The sequence below is a fragment of the Podarcis liolepis genome, assembly GCF_965112155.1.
Source record: "Podarcis liolepis genome assembly, chromosome: 2".
In the NCBI taxonomy this organism is placed as follows: Eukaryota; Metazoa; Chordata; class Lepidosauria; order Squamata; family Lacertidae; genus Podarcis; species Podarcis liolepis.
In genome coordinates this window covers 116,948,052-116,970,253 of record NC_139555.1, presented here as the reverse complement: position 1 = coordinate 116,970,253, position 22,202 = coordinate 116,948,052, and the positions used below count along the sequence as shown (strand labels likewise).

At 45.7% G+C, this 22,202-nt stretch overlaps 2 protein-coding genes across 6 annotated transcripts in view; both read right to left on the bottom strand.

The window, feature by feature from the left end:
- Positions 1-1,474: 1,474 nt before the first annotated feature.
- LOC310701425 (uncharacterized protein) lies at positions 1,475-8,410 on the bottom strand. The gene is made up of 2 exons (XM_083492240.1): positions 8,283-8,410; positions 1,475-3,414 (listed from the first exon to the last, which is right to left on the bottom strand). Exon 2 carries the CDS (start codon positions 3,410-3,412, stop codon positions 1,577-1,579), a length of 1,836 nt encoding a protein of 611 aa, XP_083348366.1. The 5' UTR covers positions 3,413-3,414; positions 8,283-8,410; the 3' UTR covers positions 1,475-1,576.
- Positions 8,411-11,467: 3,057 nt separating this feature from the next.
- LOC310701154 (uncharacterized protein) overlaps positions 11,468-22,202 on the bottom strand; it is a 53,364-nt gene continuing 42,629 nt past the window's right edge. For 4 of the 5 annotated variants that reach the window (XM_083491525.1, XM_083491527.1, XM_083491524.1 and 1 more), the window contains exon 3: positions 11,468-15,142. In XM_083491525.1, coding sequence (XP_083347651.1) covers positions 12,669-15,142 — 2,474 coding nt within the window. In that variant the 3' untranslated portion in view covers positions 11,468-12,668. Of the gene's footprint in view, positions 15,143-17,081; positions 17,351-22,202 lie in introns of those variants that run through there. The other variant, XM_083491528.1, reaches the window with a different exon arrangement.

Genomic DNA, 22,202 nt, shown 5'->3' with positions numbered 1-22,202 from the left:
CTTGGTCCTGCTGGTGAAGAGCAAGTAATAAATGACCGGTAATAATAGTATTACGATACAGATAGGTAGCCGTGTTGGTCTGCCATAGTCAAAATAAAAAAAATTCCTTCCAGTAGCACCTTAAAGACCAACTAAGTTAGCTCTTGGTATGAGCTTTCGTGTGCATGCACGTATCTGAAGAAGTGTGCATGCACACGAAAGCTCATACCAAGAACTAACTTAGTTGGTCTTTAAGGTGCTACTGGAAGGAATTTTTTTATTTTGAGTATTACGATATTCACTAACTTTCCAGACCAGTCAGAATCGATGGTGCCAATTTCGCCTTCCATGCTTTAGCAATTATTCTTTTTGCTGCTTTCAGCAAATATGAAACCAGAGCCAGATCCATCTCCACTACTAACCCTTGTAAATAGATCAATAATAATATTTTTGGATCATTTGGTAATAAATACCCGGTCATTCTAAGATAACATTTTGGACAGTAAAGCAATAAGTTTGAATTACCAATGTGTGTGTCTGAGAAAGTCAATAAAGAATCAGATACTGTTGATATTGCATACTGTATTGATATATATGTATATTCCTTCCAATCTACAGATATAATTTGTGGTGGTCTCCTAGCCCAGATCCATTTGTAGCCTTCCAAAGCTAGTCCCTGCTGAATATCTCTCATTTTCACACAAATATTTCAGTTTTAAGGTCTATAATTTCATCATTATAGAACATACAGTTGTACCTTGGATCCCAAATGCCTTGGTACTCGGACGTTTTGGCTCCCGAATGCCACAAACCCGGAAGTGAGTCTTCCGGTTTGCGAACATTCTTTGGAACCCGAACATCCAACGGGGCTTTCGATTGGCTGCAGGAAGTTCCTGCAGCCAATCAGAAGCCGTGCTTTGGTTTCCAAACGATTTGGAAGTCGAACGGTCTTCTGGAATGGATTCCGTTCAACTTCCAAATACGACTGTATTTTATTATGATTATGCTCTGTATTTCAATTACCTCCCTTTTGAGTACACAATTCCTTAATTGACCCTTGCTTATTAAGTGCTTCCTGAATGATCTTATTGCTCTTAGAAAATTAACTGTGCCATATAAGCTACTTTGAGGCTGATGAGAGATTGAAACTTTTTTCCCATTAGGAAAATGAATACGAATTGCTTTGCTCTGTGTGCATTCACTTGTGAGGAATACAACTATAGCAATCATGGACTAACCCAACGCCTGCTCCAGGGGATTTCTATTTTTTTAAAATAAAATATTTATTAAAGTTTCAAAAAAAGGAATTACATAAAAACAAGAAATACAAAGGTAAAAGACAAAAATAAAAATACAAGAAAAATACAGAATAAAAAAGTAAGTACACTTACAGAAAAAAGGAAAAAAGGAAAAATAAAAAAATCAATCTTTCCATATCTTACATTCATATCCTTGTTTCCCTGACCTCCTCATACCTCCCTTTTTTGTGTTCCAATTCAATTAATTAATACGAATTGCTTTGCTCTGTGTGCATTCACTTGTGAGGAATACAACTATAGCAATCATGGACTAACCCAACGCCTGCTCCAGGGGATTTCTACGGCTTCTTCACTGAATGGGCTGCCATATGTTTGAAAAGGTTCGTTTTACGAGTGAAACACTGACCGCAGTCCAGGCACTTGTATGGTTTTTCTCCTGTGTGAGTCAACTGGTGCCGAGCAAGTTTTGAGCGTATACCAAAACATTTCCCACATTCAGAACACAGAAATGGTTTCTCCCCTGTGTGCATTTGCTGGTGGCGGATCACAAGGTAACTAAGGCTAAAACATTTGCCGCAGTCGGTACATTTATATGGTTTCTCCCCTGTGTGGATCCTCACATGGACAATGAGGTCTCCTTTCTGGCTAAAGCTTTTCCCGCACTCAGAGCACTTGTACGGCTTCTCTCCTGTGTGCATTCTCCGATGTTTAGTAAGCTCGGAGTTTGTATTAAAGGCCTTATCGCAGTCTGAACACCGATAGGGCTTTTCTCCGCTGTGATTTCTCATATGGATAATGAGATTTTGCTTGTAATTGTAGCTTCTGCCACAGTGCAAGCATCCATAGGGTTTCTCATACGTCTGCGATTGCTCCCCTGAATGGATGATTATATGTTTGAGAAGGCCATCTTTCCGGCTAAAGCTTTTCTTACAGTCTGAGCATTCATATGGTTTCTCGCCCGTGTGGGTTCTCTGATGTCTAAGGAGATCGGAGTTCATAACAAAGGATTTGCCACAATCCAAACATTCATATGGTTTCTTCTCTGAGTGGAACTGTAGGTGTGCTGTGAGTCTCCCTTTTCGGATGAAGCTTCTGCCGCAGTCCGGACATTCATATGGAGCCTCTCCTGCATGGAGTCTCTGATGTGCAGCAAGTTTGTAGTTTGCTTGGAACGATTTGCCACATTCCAAGCATTTATATGGTTTCTCTTCCGTGTGGATTCTCTCGTGAAGAGCGAGGTTTCCTTTCCGAGTAAATTTCTGCCCACAGCCCGAGCATTCGTACGGCTTCTCCCCAGTGTGGATTCTCCTATGTGCGGCTAAATGCGATTCCTGCCTGAACCTCTTGCCGCAGTTCCAGCAGTCGTAAGGTTTGTTTTCTGAGTGGGTTCTGTAATGTTTAAAGACTTCCGAGTTTGTAGAGAAAGATTTCTCGCACTCTGAGCATTTGTAGGGTTTCTCCCCGGTATGGGTCCTGGCATGTGCAACCAGGTTACATTTCTTATTGAAGCTTTTGCCGCACTCTGAGCATTCATGTTGCTTCTCTCCCGTGTGGGTTCTGAAATGTATAATAAAGTCAGAATTCATGCTGAAGCTTCTCCCGCACACGGAGCACTGATACGGTTTCTCCCCTGTATGGTTGCGCTGGTGTCGAAGGAGGTCGGCGTTCTTACAGAAGGATTTCCCACAATGCAAACACTTGAACGGCTTCTCTTCTGCATGGATTCTCTCATGCATAGCAAGATTTCCTTTCTGAGAGAAGCTTTTCCCGCATACGGTGCATCCATAGGGTTTCTCCCCTGTGTGGGTTCTATAATGTCTAATAAGGTTAGCATTCCTACAGAAGGTTTTCCCACAGTCTGAGCACTTATAAGGCCTCTCTTCTGCAACGGAGGAGCTGTTCTCACATTCTGTTGAGGTTACTTGTCCCTCATCCTTCCCTTTTGCCTCCTCGGCTGAGATTTCATCCAGGTCTTTGCTGCTTTCTGAACATCTAATCGTCTTATTTAATATCCCGCCTGGATTTCCCACCCGTTGTCTCAAAACAGCTTCCACCTTCACAACGCACGGGGTATCTTGCTCTTTGGCTGTCTGCGCTGCTGCCTGGAGTGGCTCCCTCGGCTCAGAGCTCTTCAGCTCTGGGATCTTGTTCGCTTCCTCATTCATAGACTCCATATCTGAAGGAAAGAGAGATTCACCTGTGAGTCGACACCCTACATCCAGAGGTCATGAAACAATTGCCAAAGAGAGACAGAGACTGAATACGCACCATACATTTAAAGCACATTTTCCTCTCCAAAAAATCCCGGGAACTTCAGTTTGCCTCTCACAGAGCTACAATTCCTATCAGCCTGGGATTCTTTGGGGTGTGTAGGACCCTGTGCTTTAAATGATGTGCCCGCAGCCTTGGCCTAGCGACCATGAAGCCTGAGGCAAAGTGAGACAGTCAAGCTACTCTGAAGGGACTATTGCTGAGTGGTATTTATTATTTATTTGTTTTTAAGAACTTTTTATACCAGCTTTCAGGGATAAAACACCACTGTCATGGAGATTCACAATACTATTAAGTATTATTATAGATATTATATCCACACTAAGGGAGCTGCAGTGACTGTCCATCAGCTACCAGGCCACATTCAAGGTCTTTTGTGACACACACATAAAAGCCCTGAATAATTTGGAGGCCGGGTTACCTGAAAGACTGCCTACCCCTGAAGAGACACTGTAATAAGACATCAACAATCAGAGGAAATTTTAACTCGTGACACTGCACTCTACAGAGTATCACACGGCAGTGATCCAAAAACGTACATTTTCTAACTTTGCCCCTGCACTGTGGAAGACCCTTCCCCCCCCACACACACATAATTCTGACATTTTATTACCGTATTTTTCGCTCTATAACACGCACCCGACCATAACATGCACATAGTTTTTAGAGGAGGAAAATCCATAGGCATGCCACCCGTAGGCATTTCCTCCATAACACGCACAGACATTTCCCCTTACTTTCTAGGAGGAAAAAAGTGAGTGTTATGGTGCAAAAAATACGGTATTTTTTATATTTTGCTGGAAGCCACCTAGTGTGCCTGGGGAAACCAAGAAAGATGTGGTAACAACAACAACAACAACAACAACAACAACTATGAGTAACTTCTGCCACTTTGTTTATTGAGACAATTTATATAAGACTTCATTATCTCTAAGCAGCTGCAATCTTGCAAATATGTATCTTTTCGCCCAGACTTTCCTTGACCCATAAGATCAGTCCCTACCATTCCTCTTTCAGTATTGTTGATTTGCTGTTCTCATAAAGCTATTTTATTGTTTTTGTGTTATTTTATTATGCCAGTTAGGGACTTACTTATTTTTAAAGTTAAGTGATCCATCTAGTCTAGCACCCTGTTCTCACAGTGATCACCAGATGTGATTCCCAACAAGTGGTGTTCAAAGGCAGAAGTGGTGCTTCCTACTGTGGCTAGATGGGACGTGTTTGCAGAGCTATTTCTATATCTATTTGATAGATTGTGTGTCTGTGTGTGTGAGACAGAAAGAGAGAGAGAAGGAGCAAGGGAGGTTTCTAGCTGGAAGTAACTGAAAGTGAGATTGCAGCCTTGGAGCATGATTCTGCCACAGCTGTTTCTTTTGGAAGTTCCTTATAGGCATAACCCTTTAGTAGGATTCTGCTTTAAATAAAGCCAATGGTACGAAGATGCCTAAAGGCTACAGACACACCATACATTTACCGTAAATCACATGGTTTCCCCCCAAGAATCGCAGAAACTGTAATTTCCCCATCACAGAGCTACAATTCCCAGCACCCTTCACAAACTACAATTCCCAGACTTCTTTGGAGGGAGTCATGTGCCTTAAAGGTGCTTTAAATGTATGGTGTGTATGTAGCCTGTCTTCAGGGCTCTCTAACGGGCATTTATTGCATATGGCTGTGTATACACTAAACAGGAGAGACATGTTCTTTCCTTCCCAAGAATTTTTTTTTAATAAATTTTTATTGAAGGTTTCAAAAGTTTTTTTTTATCACAACAAAAAGAAAACAAAACTATACAATAAACAAAACAAACATAAAAACATAAAAACACATATAATTTCGACCCTTAATTTCTTGTATCTTACTTTCTCGACTTCCTCATACCTCCCCTTTCTGTATTCCAATTTCTAATTAATTGTTCAGCAAATCCTTACTTATTTTTGACTTAATTTCAATCTTACTATTTCTCTTTAACATATCCATTACCGCTTATAACCATATATTTTCAAATCCAGCGTCATTTTAACATTCATTGATTTTGCAATATTTCTTTAAATAGTCCTTAAATTTTTTCCCAATCTTCTTCCGCTGTTTCTCTTCCCTGGTTTTGGATTCTGCTCATCATCTCTGCCAAGCCCATATAGTCTACCACCTTCATCTGCCATTCTTTCAAGGTGGGTAATTCTTGAGTCTTCCAGTACTTTGCGATGAGTATTCTTGCCGCTGTTGTCGCATACATAAAAAACGTTCTGTCCTTCTTTAACACCCCTTGGCCAACAGTACCCAAGAGAAAGGCCTCTGGTTTCTCCTTCCCAAGAATTCTGGGCATTGCAGTTTCCCACCCCACAGTTACAATTATCAGCAACCCTTAACAAACTACAGTGCCCAGAATTCATTGAGGGAAAGACTGTGCTTTAAAGGTGTAGCATTCACACAGCCCTAGTCTCTTGAACAGCATCTCTTAACAGCTATAAATATTGTGGCATCAAAAAATGTTTGAGAAATAGCTGTGGGTTCTCCCTGTTCCCTTACCTGCACAGACTGGGGGTCAGGGGACATGAGATCGTCCTCACAGCAAGAGTCTGTCCACCCTCACAGCCTCAGACCTCAAGGAAACCTGGCTCCTTTTTCATGGTTCTCCATTTTGACCTCTTTCATGTTGGGTCTTAACCTGCTGAGTTGAAGAATTTATTTATTTTATTTTTTTGCTTTATTAAATTTATACCCCTATCCCTCTTCCCAAAGGAGCCCAGGGCAGCAAACAACAAGTCCAGCAAAATCCAATCCAGTGGCAGACTGGGAAAGATATTCAGCAGATGCCGAAAAGACAACAGAAGCAACACCTTTATAATAATCAAGAAGAAGGCATTCCAAACAGCAGGTGCCACAACACTAAAGGCCCAATTCCTTCATTATTCCTCCTCTTTTACTGCTGCATTTTAATCCCACCTTTCCCCAAGAAGTTCAAGGGGATGTGACCTGTGAGATAATTTAGGCTGAGAGATTGTGACTGAGCCCAAGCTCACCCAGTGAGTATCATGGCTGAGTGGTCTCCAAGGTCTTAGTCCAGCTCTCCATCAACTGCATCACCACCACAGGAGTGGACTTCCAGATAAGACGGCATCTGGAGAAGGCCGTTCCTTGGGAATAAGTGTTTCTCGTTAAACCACCCTGAGAATTTTAGCTCTGTGGGGAGAATAGGAGGTACTCTAACAACCCTTGGCACCTTTAACAAAATGCAGTTCCAATTATCTTTTGAGGGACGCCATGACTGTTTAAAGTGGTATCCTACTGATATAAATGTATAGTGCAGATGGGGCTTGAGTGACCTTCATTCGGTCACGGTCTCTCATTCTGGCCTTCCTCTAGCAGCTTTTCTCAACCTGTGGGTCCCCAGATGTTGTTGAACTACAACTCCCATCACCCCTAGCTAGCAAGGACAGAGCTCAGAGATGATGGGAGTTGTAGTGCAACATCTGGGGACTCACAGGTTGAGTACCGCTGCAAGGGTTGTTGTGAAGATAAAACAGAGGGGGTGGCTATTGGGTTGTTGTTTTCATTTTTATTATGTATTTTGTGGTTTTATATCTTGATTTCATTCTGTGAACCGCCCTGAGACCCCCGGGGAAAGGTTGGTATATCAATTCAATTAAATAAATAAAAATAAATGAACACTCCACCACTAGTTCCTTGGAGGAAAAGGCCAAATATAAATGAGGAAAACAATCCAATCCAAAATATGCCCCCTACCTCTAACTGTAAGCATCTTAACAGGGCAATCCTAGATAACGGTAAACAGAGAAAGTTTTTGTAATAGATATATACCGTATTTTTCGCCCTATAGGACACACTTTTTCCCCTCCAAAAATGAAGGGGAAATGTGTGTGCGTCCTATGGGGCGAATGCAGGCTTTCGCTGAAGCCTGGAGAGCGAGAGTCGTCGGTGCGCAGCGACCCCTCTCGCTCTCCAGGCTTCAGGAAGCTATCCACAAGCCTTGCGCGCCCGGTGGGAGTTCCCCCCGGGCGCGCAAGGCTTGCGGGCGGCAGCCTGCAGGGCGGAGCACGGGGCGCCCTCCGGAGGACGCCCCGTGCTTCGCGCAGGTGTCCTCAAGGCTTGCGGGCGGCAGCCTGCAGTGCGGAGCACGGGGCGCCCTCTGGAGGTTGCCCCGTGCTTCGTGCAGGTGTCCGCAAGCCTGCAGCGCCCGGGGGAACTCCCCCCGGGCGCTCAAGGCTTGCAGGCGGCAGCCTGCAGCGCGGAGCACGGGGCGCCCTCCGGAGGACGCCCCGTACTTTGCGCAGGTGTCCGCAAGCCTTGCATGCCCGGCGGGAGTTGCCGCCGGGCTCACAAGGCTTGCAGCAGCCTGTTCTGGGGGCTGGGGTCGGGAAAATAATTTTTTGTTATTCATTTCCCCCCCAAAAAATGAGGTGCGTCCTATGGGCCAGTGCGCCCTATAGGGCGAAAAATACGGTAATGCTGTGAAAAGGTATGAGTAAAAACAAACACTGTGGAAGTGGGGGTGGGAAGTCAATTTATGAAATAATATAATTATTGATATGAAGACAATTGTGAAACTGTTTGAAATTTTTTATATACAGTATTGCAAAAAAAACCCCAAAACAAAACAGGACAGACCTATACGTGTCCATGCAGAAGGAAGCCCCACTGAGTTCAGCAGCATTTACTTCTGGACTTTCAAACAATGGATATCAAGACCCTGGATTTCTTTTCTTTTCTTTTTAAGCTGCCTGGGAACCAAAGTAAATATAATGTACTCACTCAGCAGGACTTGGAATGCAAAAGAATAGGAAGGAGGAAAACCCACTGCCAGCACCTGTGTTCCAGAAGATCACCCACCTTCACTCCCTTTCTAAGTTTGTCCCCTCTGGGCACCCTTCCCCCTTCCGTTCCCTTCCCTTCCCCTCTTGCTCTGCTTTCCCTAAATAGACTCCTGCTGTGCAACTCACCTCCTCCAGCAGCTGTTCAAAATTTGCCTGGACCAAGGAGGCGGGGCCAGGAAGAGGCTCTTTTCCCATTCCGCATTCCAAAGCCTCTCTAGGAACAAGCCTCTGTCACTTTAACTCTTTTCAGGGTCTCAAAGGCCCCCATCTGCACTATACATTTAAAGCAGAATTATTACACTTTTAATCAGTCATGGCTTCCCCCAAACAATCCAAGTTTTTGTTAAGGGTGCTGAGGGACCCCATACCTCTCACCGAGCTATCACAGTGGGATTTGGTTTAGGAGTCTTTGTTGGAAGTCAAGATTTAATTTAGGAGATGATTTATTTTTGATGTGCTTGGTATTTTTATTGCTTTGTATTTTTATTGTTACACCTAATTTGGAATTACACAAGGATTCATTTTACTGTACATTTATTGATACATTTTCATTTATTACGCACGGCTTCTTAAATTTTGTTACGTTTTTGTGAGTGTGAATTGTGTTATTTTTTCCCTGACGCTGCAAGCTATCGAGCGAAAAATTGAGCATTTTGTTGATGTTGCAAGAAAGGTGGCAGACAAATAAAGAATTAAGTATGACAAATGGCAACTGCTGATATTATTCCGCATCATAGTCTTCTTCTTCACCCCACTCCCATAAGGCAGGAATATGCACAGGAGGCATTCCGGAGAAGGTGACTCAAGACAAATGAAGATGATGAAATGGAAATTAGGATAGCTCAATGAAAATGTCAACCCAGTGTATGGCTGATTTCCATGTTAGGGATCATTAGGAAAGATTTTGAAAATAAAACTGCTAGCATCACAACGCCATCATACAAATAATAATAATAATAATAATAATAATAATAATAATAATAATAATAATTTATTATTTATACCCCGCCCATCTGGCTGGGTTTCCCCAGCCACTCTGGGCGGCTTCCAAAAGAATATTAAAATACTATGATACATCAAACATTAAAAGCTTCCCTAAACAGGGCTGCCTTCAGATGTCTTCTAAAAGTCTGGTAGTTGTTGTTCTCTTTGACATCTGGTGGGAGGGCGTTCCACAGGGAGGGCGCCACTACCAAGAAGGCCCTCTGCCTGGTTCCCTGTAACTTGGCTTCTCGCAGTGAGGGAACCGCCAGAAGGCCCTCGGTGCTGGACTTCAGTGTCCGGGTAGAACGATGGAGGTGGAGACTTTCCTTCAGGTATACTGGACCGAGGCCGTTTAGGGCTTTAAAGGTGAGCAACAACACTTTGAATTGTGCTCGGAAACGTACTGGGAGCCAATGTAGGTCTTTCAAGACCGGTGTTATATGGTCTCGGCGGCCGTTCCCAGTCACCAGTCTGGCTGCTGAATTCTGGATTAGTTGTAGTTTCCGGGTCACCTTCAAAGGTAGCCCCACGTAGAGCGCATTGCAGTAGTCCAAGCGGGAGATAACCAGAGCATGCACCACTCTGGCGAGGCAGTCCGCGGGCAGATAGGGTCTCAGCCTACGTACCAGATGGAGCTGGTACACAGCTGCCCTGGACACGGATTTAACCTGTGCCTCCATGGACAGCTGTGAGTCCAAAATGACTCCCAGGCTGCGCACCTGGTCCTTCAGGGGCACGGTTACCCCATTCAGGACCAGGGAATCCCCCACACCTGCCCGCCTCCTGTCCCCCAGAAACAGTACTTCTGTCTTGTCAGGATTCAATCTCAATCTGTTTGCCGCCATCCATCCTCCAACCGCCTCCAGACACTCACACAGGACTGTCACCGCCTTCACTGGTTCTGATTTGAAAGAAAGGTAGAGCTGGGTATCATCTGCATACTGATGAACACCCAGCCCAAACCCCCTGATGATCTCTCCCAGCGGCTGCATGTAGATGTTGAAAAGCATGGGGGAGAGGACAGAACCCTGAGGCACCCCACAAGTGAGAGCCCAGGGGTCTGAACACTCATCCCCCACCACCACTTTCTGAACACGGCCCAGGAGGAAGGAGCGGAACCACTGTATGACAGTGCCCCCAGCTCCCAGCCCCTGTGGTGTGACTGCATTTGGAGTACTGCATACAGTTCTGGTTGCCTCACCGGAAAAAAAGCTATAGCAGAGGTGGAAGAGGTTTAGAAAATGACAATCAAAAGGGTCAAGAGGCCAGAGCAAAAGGTGCAAGGATTTCTGCTTCATTTAGAAAAAAAGGCATGGTGTGGAGAAATTTGGCTAGGGATAATTTTTTCTCCCTCTCTCATCACACTGAAAACTGGGGGCATCCAATAAAGCAGAAGGGAAGGAGATTCCAGACAGACAAAGGGAATCATATCTTCACAAAGAGCATAGTTAAACTATGGAACTCACTGCCACAGGAGGCAGTGATGGAGGCCAAGCCCTTTTCCTAGACAGGTGGCGCATCATAGGTCCCCTCAACCTTCCCCACTCCGTCAATTTCTGATGGAACCAGCCCTGATTCTGCTGTTAAAACATTTCAAGACGAGGGATGACAATACAGGATAGATCCACTCACAAAAACATCTGGCACATTATTACAGAAATGTGTTCTACATAAGCCATAAAGCAGCTTACTTTAAAAAAAAAGGAAAAAAAGATTAAAGCATGTCTGCATTTACTTTATTAAAGGGTTTTGGCTGTTTGGCTGCAATCCTCTACCCACTTCCTTGAGAGTAAGCCCCATTGTGCCCAGCAGGGCTCATTTCTCAGTAGACATGCCTAGGACAGCAGTTTCAATGTGTATTATTTGCTTTATCAAGGATCAAGAACCCACCAGATATTGATAGACATCTACAGTTCCCATCATCTCTGGTTAATGGATGAGACAGATGGGAGTTGGAGGCCAACCATATCTGGAGGGCTATCAGTTTCCAATCCCTGCACCATATAAACCACCGGTAGAACTCCATTAGGACTCAAAGGTGGGAGGCAAATTATATTACTTGATTTTATCATTAACCAAGGAAATATATGCATACACATGTTTATACGACTGTGTTCATGGAGCACTAACAACAACAACAACAATAATAATAATTTTATTATTTGTACATTGCCCATCTGACTGGGTTCCCCATCCACTCTGGGCAGTTTCCAACAGAATATAAAAACACAGTTAAACATCAAACAGTAAAGGCATCCCCTATATAAGGCTGCCTTCAGGTGCCTTCTGAATGTCATATAGCTGTGTATTTCATTGACATCTGATGGGAGGGCGGTCCAATCACTACAAAAAAAGGCCCTTTGCCTGGTTCCCTGTAACTTTACTTCTCACAGAGAGGGAACCACCAGAAGACCCTCCGTGCTGGACCTCAGTTTACAGGCTGGATAATGGGGATGGAATATTCCTTCAGGTATACAGGGCAGAAGCTGCTTAGGACTTGGAAGGTCAACACCAACACTTTAAACTGTGCTCAGAAACATACTGGGAGACCACGTAGAGCCAGTGTGGTGTAGTGGTTAAGAGCGGTAGTCTCGTAATCTGGGGAACCGGGTTCGATTCCCTGCTCCTCCACATGCAGCTGCTGGGTGACCTTGGGCTAGTCACACTTCTCTGAAGTCTCTCAGCCCCACTCACCTCACAGAGTGTTTGTTGTGGGGGAGGAAGGGAAAGGAGACTGTTAGCCGCTTTGAGACTCCTTCCGGTAGTGATAAAGCGGGATATCAAGTCCAAACTCTAATTCTTCTTTAGAACCAGTGCTATATGTTCCCAGTGGCTGCTCCCAGACACCAGTCCACATTCTGGATTACCTGTAGTTTCTGAGTCACCTTCAAAAGTAGCCCCACGTACAGTACATTGCAGTAGTCCAAGTGGAAGATAATCAAAGCACATACCACTTTGGCAAGACAGTTGGCGAGCAGCCAGGGTACCAGATGGAGCTGGTAGACAGCTGCCCTGAACACAGACTTTACCTGTGCCTCCATGAGCAGTTTTGAGACCAAATGACCCCCAGGCTGCGCACCTGGTCCTTTAGGGGCAGAGTTACCCCATTCAGGACCAGGGTGTCTGTCACATCTGCCTGCTCCCTGGCCCCCAGAAACAGTACTTCTATCTCGCTGGGATTCAGCCTCAACCCATCAACCACCATCCCTCCTCCAGACACTCACGCAGGACATTCACCACCCTCACTGGTTCCGATTTCACACTTCCTAACGGCCTTCTTGAGTCTAAGCATCTCCTACAGTATAATTTCTCTAATATGCAGTAAAAGATCATGCACGTTTCAACAGAGTATCTTCTCCCAATAGGAAGATTCCTCCAAGGTTGTCTCTGTGTGGATTCTTCTGTGCTTAATAAGAACAAGGAGATCAGTGAAACTTTCCCCACATTCTGGGCACTCCTGCGGTTTCTCCCCTGCATGCATTCCCATATGCTCGACAAGATTATTTTTGTGAGGGAAACTTTTCCCACAGCCTGGGCATTTGTGGAGCTTCTCTGACGTGTGGCTTCTCAAATGTACCACAAGGTTTCTCTTGCGAGTGAAACTCTGCCCACATTCCAAGCATTTATACGGTTTCTCTCCTGAGTGGATTTGCTGGTGCTGAATGAGGTGATAACTTACCCCAAAACTTTTCCCACATTCTGAGCAGTTATATGGTTTTTCTTCTTGGTGGCTGGCAGCGTGTTTGACAAGGTTCCTTTTGTGAGTAAAGCACTGTCCGCAGTCTGGGCACTGATAGGGTTTCTCCCCTGTGTGGATTTGCTGGTGTCTAATCAGGCAAGAGCTCAGACTAAAACATTTCCCACAAACGGCGCATTTGTACGGCTTCTCTCCCGTGTGGGTCCTCTTGTGGGCAACCAGGCCTCCCCTCTGGGCGAAGCTTTTCCCACAATCGGAGCACTTGTACGGCTTCTCCCCCGTGTGCATTCTCCGATGTTTGGTAAGTTCAGAGTTGGTGTTGAAGGTTTTACCGCAGTCTGTGCATTTAAATCTCTTTTCTCCAGTGTGAGTTCTCCTGTGCACAATGAGGTTCTGTTTGTAATTGTAACTCCTGCCGCAGTGCAAGCATTCGTATGGCTTTTCCTGAATGTGCAATTCTGTCCCAGAATGGATCACCAGGTGCTTGAGCAGGCCGTCTTTCCGACTAAAGCTTTTCTCACAATCTGAGCACTTGTACGGTTTCTCTCCTGTGTGAGTTCTCTGGTGTCTAAGGAGATCAGAGTTCATAATGAAGGATTTCCCACAAATGGAGCATTCATACGGCTTCTTCCCGGAATGGAAGTGCATGTGGGCAAGGAGGCTCCCTTTCCGGCTGAAGCTTTTACCGCAGTCTGAGCAATCATAGGGCGTCTCCCCGGTGTGAAGCCTCTGATGCTCTGTGAGCTTAGATTTTGCACGGAAGGATTTCTCACAGTCCAAGCATTTATACGGCTTCTCTTCCATGTGGGTCCTCTGATGAAGAATGAGGTTCCCTTTCTGGGCAAAGCTTTGCCGACAGTCTGGGCATTTGTAGGGCTTCTCCCCAGTGTGGATTCTCAGGTGTGCCACGAGGTGGGCTTCCTGACTAAAGGTTTTGCCACAGTCCCAGCAGTCGTATGGTTTGTTTCCTGGGTGAGTTCTCTGATGTCTGAACATTTCAGAGTGTGTCCTGAAGAATTTCCCACACTCTGGGCATTTGAATGGCTTTTCCCCTGTGTGTATTCTGTGATGTCTAATAAGGTCTGCATTCACACTGAAGGACTTCTCGCAATCCAAGCACTTGTATGGTTTCTCCCCAGTATGGCTTCTCTCATGAACCACAAGGTTCCCCTTCTGAGCAAAGCTTTTCCCACAGTCCAAACACTTAAAAGGTTTCTCCCCAGTATGGATTCTCACATGCGTCACTAGCTTAAATTTCTTATCAAAAGTCTTGCCACAGTCTGGGCATTTATGTGGTTTCCCTCCCGTGTGGGTTCTGTGATGTTTACGAAAGTCAGAGTTCAGAGTGAAGGATCTTCCACAGTCCAAACATTTATATGGTTCCTCCCCTTTCTGGGGTTGGGGACGTCCAAATTCAGTGTTGTTGGGGCAGGATTTACTGCATTCTGAGCACATAAACATTTTGTCTTCTGTGTGGATTCTCTCATTAGTAGAGAGGTCTCTGTTCTGAGAGAAGCTCTTCCCACAGATGGTGCATCTAAGTGGGTTTCCCCCTGTGTGCATCTTCATATGCGCAAGCAACTGGCTTTTTGTTTCACAGCTCTTCCCACAGTCCGAGCACTGAAACGTTTTGTCTCCTGTGTGGGTTCCACAATGCTTGATAAAGCCAGCATCCATGCCAAAGGAGTCCCCAAAGTCCAAAGATGTGTATATTTCCTCCCTTGCAGTATGATCCCATTGATTTTCAGAGGTCATACAGGAGGAGTTTCCACCGTCTGAGCATCCATACAATTTCACTGCCGTAAGGTTCCTCCCACAAGTAATGAGGTTTGCATTCTTCTCTTCTTCTAAAATTACTAGTCCCTTGTCTTTTTCCATCTCTCCCTGGGCCGAGATTTCGCTTTGGTCCTTGAAGCTTTCCTCACCCAGGGTGGACTCATCCACTCCCAACCCCATGGGCTTCCCCTGTTGGCTTGACAATCCATGTTGGTGTTCAGCAGCTTCTGCCTTGACATGGCACTGAGACACGTTCTCGTCCGGTGGTTTCACCAATATCTCAATCTGTTTCTGTTGTTCAGACATTTCTGCCTTGAGATTATTCTTCACATCTCCATTATCTGATGGAAGGAAGAGAGGAGACAGTGTGAATCATGCCTGAAACATGATGCTTGATGATAATGTTAACTGAGCTACAAAATGAAGCATGTAATGAAGCAAATATGAGACTCTGTTCCCTGCTCACTTAACTTGTCCGCCAACCATCCTCACCAAAGCCACTCTCTTCTTTCACTCCTCACCAAAGCAACAAATTAATACAATACAATACAAATAGCATACTATATTGTACAAAATATATAAAGTAAGCACAAGATTCACAATCATAATAAAAAAGAAAGGAAATCCTATCATTATAGCTCTTTGGTTACTACGATGCACAATCCTGATTATAAGGTTAGTAATTAGACTCCTATTTTGCTCTTCTCTCTCAGCTGTGCCAAGGGAGCTAGTTATGGGAGCCCTGAAGCTGGATTTTATAAGTTCCAAGTTTTAAAAGCTGCCAGATATGGGGAGATTACTGCACATTTGTCTGGTTTGTGTGTGAAATAAAAAAATTCTGTAAACCACTTATTTAGCTCTCTCTAATATCCTCTTGTTCAATGGGATTCACATCTGAAGAGACATGCATAGGATTGTGGCACATACTCCCAAGTTAGTCTGTACATAATGGCAGTCATAGCCAGGCCTATGTCAAAACATACTGGGAAGAGAAATTGTTCACATTTAATCCTCCTCATTATCAGCGATATATAATGTCAAGCCATTAAAATCAACGCCCTAAATAAATCAATTGTTTTCAACTCTAACTAACATTACCTATCACCCATATATAAATATTCTGGATTGCAATGTTTTGATGCTGTTTTTCAGTGCTGTGCAAAAAAACAACAACAAATGATCTTAAATAGTTCAAACCCACAATTGTTCAATAGGGGGAGCCTCCCTTCTCTGACTTCCTACCCCACTGCACCCCCCCCCGAAAAAAGCCCAAGACACTTCACATGCTGAAATTCCTTCTGTACAACTATTAAAGAAGCCAGAAGCCTGTTCTCCTTAGCATTTGGTCACCCTGATTATAATTGTTGTTGTTGTTTAGTCGTTTAGTCATGTCCGACTCTTCGTGACCCCCTGGACCAGAGCACGCCAGGCACTCCTGTCTTCCACTGCCTCCCGCAGTTTGGTCAAACTCATGTTCGCAGCTTTGAGAACACTGTCCAACCATCTTGTCCTCTGCCGTCCCCTTCTCCTTGTGCCCTCAATCTTTCCCAATTGTAATAAAGTGTGCCAATAAACTGTACAGTGGTACCTCACAAGACGAATGCCTCGCAAGACAAAAAAACTCGCTAGACGAAAGGGTTTTTTGTTTTTTGAGCTGCTTCGCAAGACGATTTTCCCTATGGGCTTGCTTCGCAAGACGGAAACGTCTTGCAAGTTTGTTTCCTTTTTCTTAACACCGTTAATACAGTTGCGACTTGACTTCGAGGAGCAACTCATAGAACGCGATGTGGTAGCCTTTTTAAAGGTTTTTAAAGACTTTGGTGTTTTTTGAAGCTTTTCCAAAAATTCCGGACACCGTGCTTTGCAAGACGAAAAAAATCACAAGGCGACAAAACTCGCGGAACGAATTAATTTCGTCTTGCGAGGCACCACTGTACTGATCTCATTCACCAGAGAGCTCAGTTGGTTACAGCGTGGTGCTGATGACACGGAGGTTGCAGGCTCGATCCCCACAAGGGACAGCTGTATATTCCTGCACTGCAGGGGGCTGGACTAGATGATCCTCAAAGGTCCCTTCCAACTCTACTAATTCTATGGTTCTATCTGTGTTTACTTGGAAGTCAAGCCCCCACCGAGTTGTGGGACTGATCCTGAATAAATACGCGAGACTGCAAGATTATACACCTTCACATGGAAATGCACCCTACTTAATTAAGTGGGCTTACTTCTCAGTAAAATGCACAGGGGGTTGTTCCCTCCCACCGAAAACCACAGGCATACCTGCTTTGAAATGAAGCCCGCTGGGTTCAAGTGGGATTACTCTTCGGTAAAATGCGCAGGGACTTGCTCTGCCTGACACTCCCAACCCCTGCACACGTGCCCAGTCGCGTGTGCAAGCGGCATTATCCAGCCGTGTACATAAAGGGGACGCTGCTCTGCTACGGGAGATCCGCAGGCACCTTTGGGCTCCTCGGACTTACCTCTCCCGCAGCCACGGGGTGGGAAAGGGTCGGGCGCAGACAAAAGGAGCTTCCCCTTTAAACAGCAGAGGAGGACGAGAAAGAGACCAGGCCGCTCTAGGAACAGGTGCTCGGTCGATTTAACTCGTAGGAGGCGGGCTCAGTTCAGTTCTGCGCGCGGCTCCTTGGCTGCCTGAGCTGAGCTGAATTTTAAAGCTGGGGTTTCTCGTTTGCTCGTCTGTTTATTAATCTGTGACTGTAGCTGCCCTTTAATTTTTGTATGGCTTCTAAGCTGGGTCACAGATGCGTGCATTATTAATTTAAAAAGTAAATAAAAACATAAGAGTCATAGAATTGTACAGTCGGGAGGGATCCCGAGGCCATCTAGTCCAACCCCCTGCAATGCAGGAATCTCAACTGAAGCATCCATGGCAGATGGACAGCCAAAAAACCCCTCTTCCCAGCAGAACTAGAAGAAAATCCTCCTTCAGATTTCCCACCATTCCGTGTTTATTTACAAGCCAGATGGACAATAAAGACTTGTTTGTTTCAAGCTGCGTTTCCTGATAACTGCCGTATTTTTATTATATTTAGTAAATATTATATTTATTATATTTAATAAATAAATGCATTTCTAAATACAACTAGCATTAGTGTCCATTCTACCTTTTTCTGTGTTTATGGTGTGCCCCTTCGCCCTGGAATCAGTTCACACAAAGGGTGAGCTATAAATATTTTTAATAATAAAAAAATGACTACTGAGGTGCCCTCACAATTGTGAAGACCGAATGTTGGGTGGTTTCTTTCATTTGAAGGATTTTTATCCAGACTCTCAACCGCTACCAAGACATTTGAAAGGGACTACAGGACTCAGACATAGCCTGGTTGAGTTGGTATCAAGCAGGTTTCTTTATTAGACAGGAGCATATTAAGCAGCAAGCTCTGCAAGATCTCACACCACTTGAGCTGTTGTTTCTTATCTCTGAGGGCAAGTAGGGGGCTTGGTGTCTTGTATTTATATTTTACTTCCTTGTGTTGACATGGGCTCTGCAGAGGGCCTGAAATGAATGTGGAAGTTAGATCGGAATATTTTGATTGAAGAAAAATTGCTGGAATCCTACATGGTTAAAGTTGCAATTTAAATCAGTATCATCTACTATGAGAGAACAAGCATTAAAAATAGCAATGATATTATATAAGACCCCTATAAGATTGTTTCAAATGAAGATATTTGAGACTATGTTAGAGATGTAAGGAATCAGGTTCATTCCAATTTATGTGGTGGATAGTGGAAAAGTGTCCCAGTTTTGGACTCTGGTCTTTGCAGGAATTACTAAAATGACTGGACAGCAATTACTGAAACCTCCAGAATTAGCCCTGCAAAACCTTTTTGGAAACAACGGGTTGTCATTTCAAACCTCTAATTTGTTATCTTCTTGCAGCTAGTTGTTGGTCAATATTGGAAGGACCTCTGAGGCTGTCTGGGGCAAGCCACTGTCCACCTACCCTACAGCTGATGTCATACAGGTAAGGGTGGGTCTTGACCCAAACCTGCCTGGTGCAGCGCTCAAAGCACCTGAGGACCAGCTGGTGGAGCCTTTGAAGCATTGTGCAGAGCAGAAACCCAGCACTATGCAGGATGGCTTTCCCCTCTTATCAGCTGATGCAAAGGGAGAAGGATGTTGCTCAATGCTGGGCTCGGGTGCATGAGAGAGCTTTCTGCAGGGAGAATCTATATACACTGGTAGAATACCTAATATTTGATTTGCAGTATCTCATTCACATGGTTGCCCTCGGATGTTGCAGTCAACAAGGGACTCCATGTGCCCATGTGAATATATGAGCATACAAGCAACTTTTTATTGTGTTAGTATTTGGAAGATCTGGCGGGCTTCATTAGGCATTAATCTAACCAGGGTTTACTTTCTGCTACACTGTAGTCTATGTATTAAGTCCGGGTTCTCCAGGGGAAGATGATCTAAGTCTTCGCGGGGCTTTTCGGCTTGCCGGACTATAGTGGTGCAGTCATGATGCGGGGTGCCATCGTCGGGAAGGGGTAGTAGGGTAGCGGGGTTTAGCGAGTTAACACGTTTAATGGTGACATTGGTTGGGGTTAGTAGGAGGGCTTCATACCGGTTGAGGCGGGAGTTCGAGAAATGGTGACATCCTTTTAAGGTTAGGAGGGTTGAGACTGAGTGGGGAACGTGAAGGGTGATTTCGTGGCCCAGGACCGTCTCTTGGGCTTTCTCGAGGAGGACGGCAGCGGCTGCGATGGCTCTGAGGCAACTGACAGCCCCTTTAGCAGTGTTGTCAAGTTGTAGACTATAATATGCTACTGGCCTCTCTTGATCGCGGAAGGGTTGGGTTAGGACACCGGAGGCTACCCCCATTTGCTCGTGGATGAACAGGTTGAAAGGGATTCGGTAGTCGGGTAGCCCCAGGGCAGGAGCGGATCTGAGTTCCCGTTTTAGTCGTTGAAAAGAGCTGTAAGCTTTTTCTTCCCAGACCAATGTGTCTGGGTGGTCCTGACGCGTCATGATAGTTAAGGGCTTCGTTATTTCACTGTAACCAGCGATCCATGCCCGGCAGAAGCCGGCCATGCCAAGGAAGCCGCGCAGCTGTCGCTTTGTTTTTGGGAGAGGGATTTTAGTGACTGCCTCAATCCTGTCAGTGGCCAGACTTCTGGTCCCTACTCCCAGGATGTGTCCCAGATACTTAACTTCTTGTTTACAATACTGGAGTTTCTTTGGAGATACCTTATGTCCTTTCCTTGCTAGTTCTGATAGGAGGTGTTTGGTATCTATCTTACACGCTTCCTCGCTGGTAGAACATAATAAAATATCATCCACGTAAAGAAGTAAGGTGGAGCTAGCTGGTAGGTGGATGTCCTCTAAGTCCTGGTGCAATACGGCCGAAAAAATTGCGGGTGACTCTACGTAGCCTTGGGGCAGTCTGGTCCACGTTAGTTGGCCAGGCCCCCAGGTAAATGCAAAAAGGAACTGACTAGCCGGATCCAGGGGTATACTGAAGAAGGCAGAGCACAGATCCGCAGCGGAGTACCAGGTCGTCCCTGCTGGAATGGCGTTTAGGAGGGAGTTCGGGTTGCCAACTACCGGGTGTCGGGGTATCACGAATTGGTTCACTAATCTCAAGTCCTGCACAAAACGGTACCGTACAGGTGTCCCCTCCTTAGCGGGCTTCTTGACCGGGAGAACTGGGGTATTACAGGGTGAAGCGCATGAGACTAGGATCCCCTTTTCGAGGAAGTCCTCAATCATGGGTGTTAGACCGTCTATGGCTTCTTTGGGCAGAGGGTATTGCTTGGTGCACGGGAAGGGTAGGTCACTTCGGTAAGTGATCTTGACCGGAGTAGCGGAGAGTAAGAGCCCGACTGAGGTTGATTCAGTGCCCCATAGGGAGGGGGGCAATTCCTTTTCCAGGTCTAGAGGGAGCTCGGGAAACTGTCGATCCGCTTTAGATTCCTGAACGATACCTTGGAACATGGGGATAGAGTTCCCTGGCATATGTAGGTAAATGCCATCCGGGGAGCATTTTATAGTGGCGTTAAGTTTGCAGAGTAGGTCTCTGCCGAGGAGATTGACAGGGCTGCTTGTTAAAAGGAAAGTGTGTTCCGCTAGTAATGGTCCGAGGGTGACCTTGGCCGGTCGCGAGAGTGGGCAAGTGCGGGGTATCCCATCCAGTCCCATCACTTTCTTGGTCACTGTCCCTGGTTCCAGATGACTGTCGGTTAGGGTGGAATAGGTAGCCCCTGTGTCCAGTAGGCATTGATAGGGGTGGCCGTCTATTTCGATAGTACAGACCGGGTCCTCAGGTGACAATGTAAGGACAGGGCAGATGGTTTGGGTCTGACTGGGATCCCCTTCTAATTGTCAATAGGTGTCCTGATCATCGGGAGGTGGTTGGTTTGGAGGGTGCAAGGGGGGAGCAGTAGCATTCGCCCAAGGGTGGGCGGGCTGGTCTATGGCCGGCATTTGGGTCCGGGGTCCCGGTTGTGGTCGGGTTTGAGGTATCGGGTTTGAGGCCGTCTGCGGGGTATAAGCCGCTGGGTTGTGGTTGCTGTAGCCTGGAGTTACGTTGGCTTGCGGGGAGAAAGGGGGGTGGGGATTCCGACCAGGGAAAGGCTTTGCCTCTGGTCCCCCGTAGGGTGTCGCATTTAGGTAGGGGCAGAATCTTTTTATGTGTCCCTCTTCTTGGCAGTAGTAGCATCCTCCCGTCCCCGGTCCCCATTGCCTATAGGGATTTGGGGGTCCTCCTCCACGGATCCCTTTTCCTCGGGGGAGTCCCCTGCCTCGATTAGGACCATAGGCAGTGTCCATGCTTAAGGCTAGTATTTGTTCAACTTCGGGTTTTGTTTCCTTCTTCTTTCTTTCATCCCGAGAGTTGTAGACAGATTTTGCGATGGACAAGATTTCACTTACGCTCTTTCCATCGTATCCAATTTGGAGATTCAGAGCTTTTCTGATATCTGGGCATGCCTGATCTTTGAAGAACCCTTTAACGATTACTTCATGCTGTGGGTTTTCGGGGTCTATCCCCCCCCATGTTTTAATGGCAGAGACCAATCTAGTGTAGTAATCGGACGGGTGTTCGTTTGGTCCCTGCATGACCGACTGGACTTTGGTCCAATTAACGGTGCGTCGTCCGGCGGCCTTTACACCGTCTAAAATGGCCTTTTTAAATAGGTTTAAGCACCAAATACCCTCGGTGGTGTTATAGTCCCATTCCGGTTCCACTCTAAGACATTGTGCTGTGAGCGCTTGCAATCCCTGAGGCCGTCCCCTTTGGTAGTCGGGTAGTTCTATGGCTTCCCCGGCTTTAGTTAGGATGTCCGCTTTCTCCGCCTCGTTGAAGAGGGCATTCAGAAGGACGTGGACATCTGGCCAGGTGGGATTGTGTGTGGAGAAGATAGCGCTGACCTGGC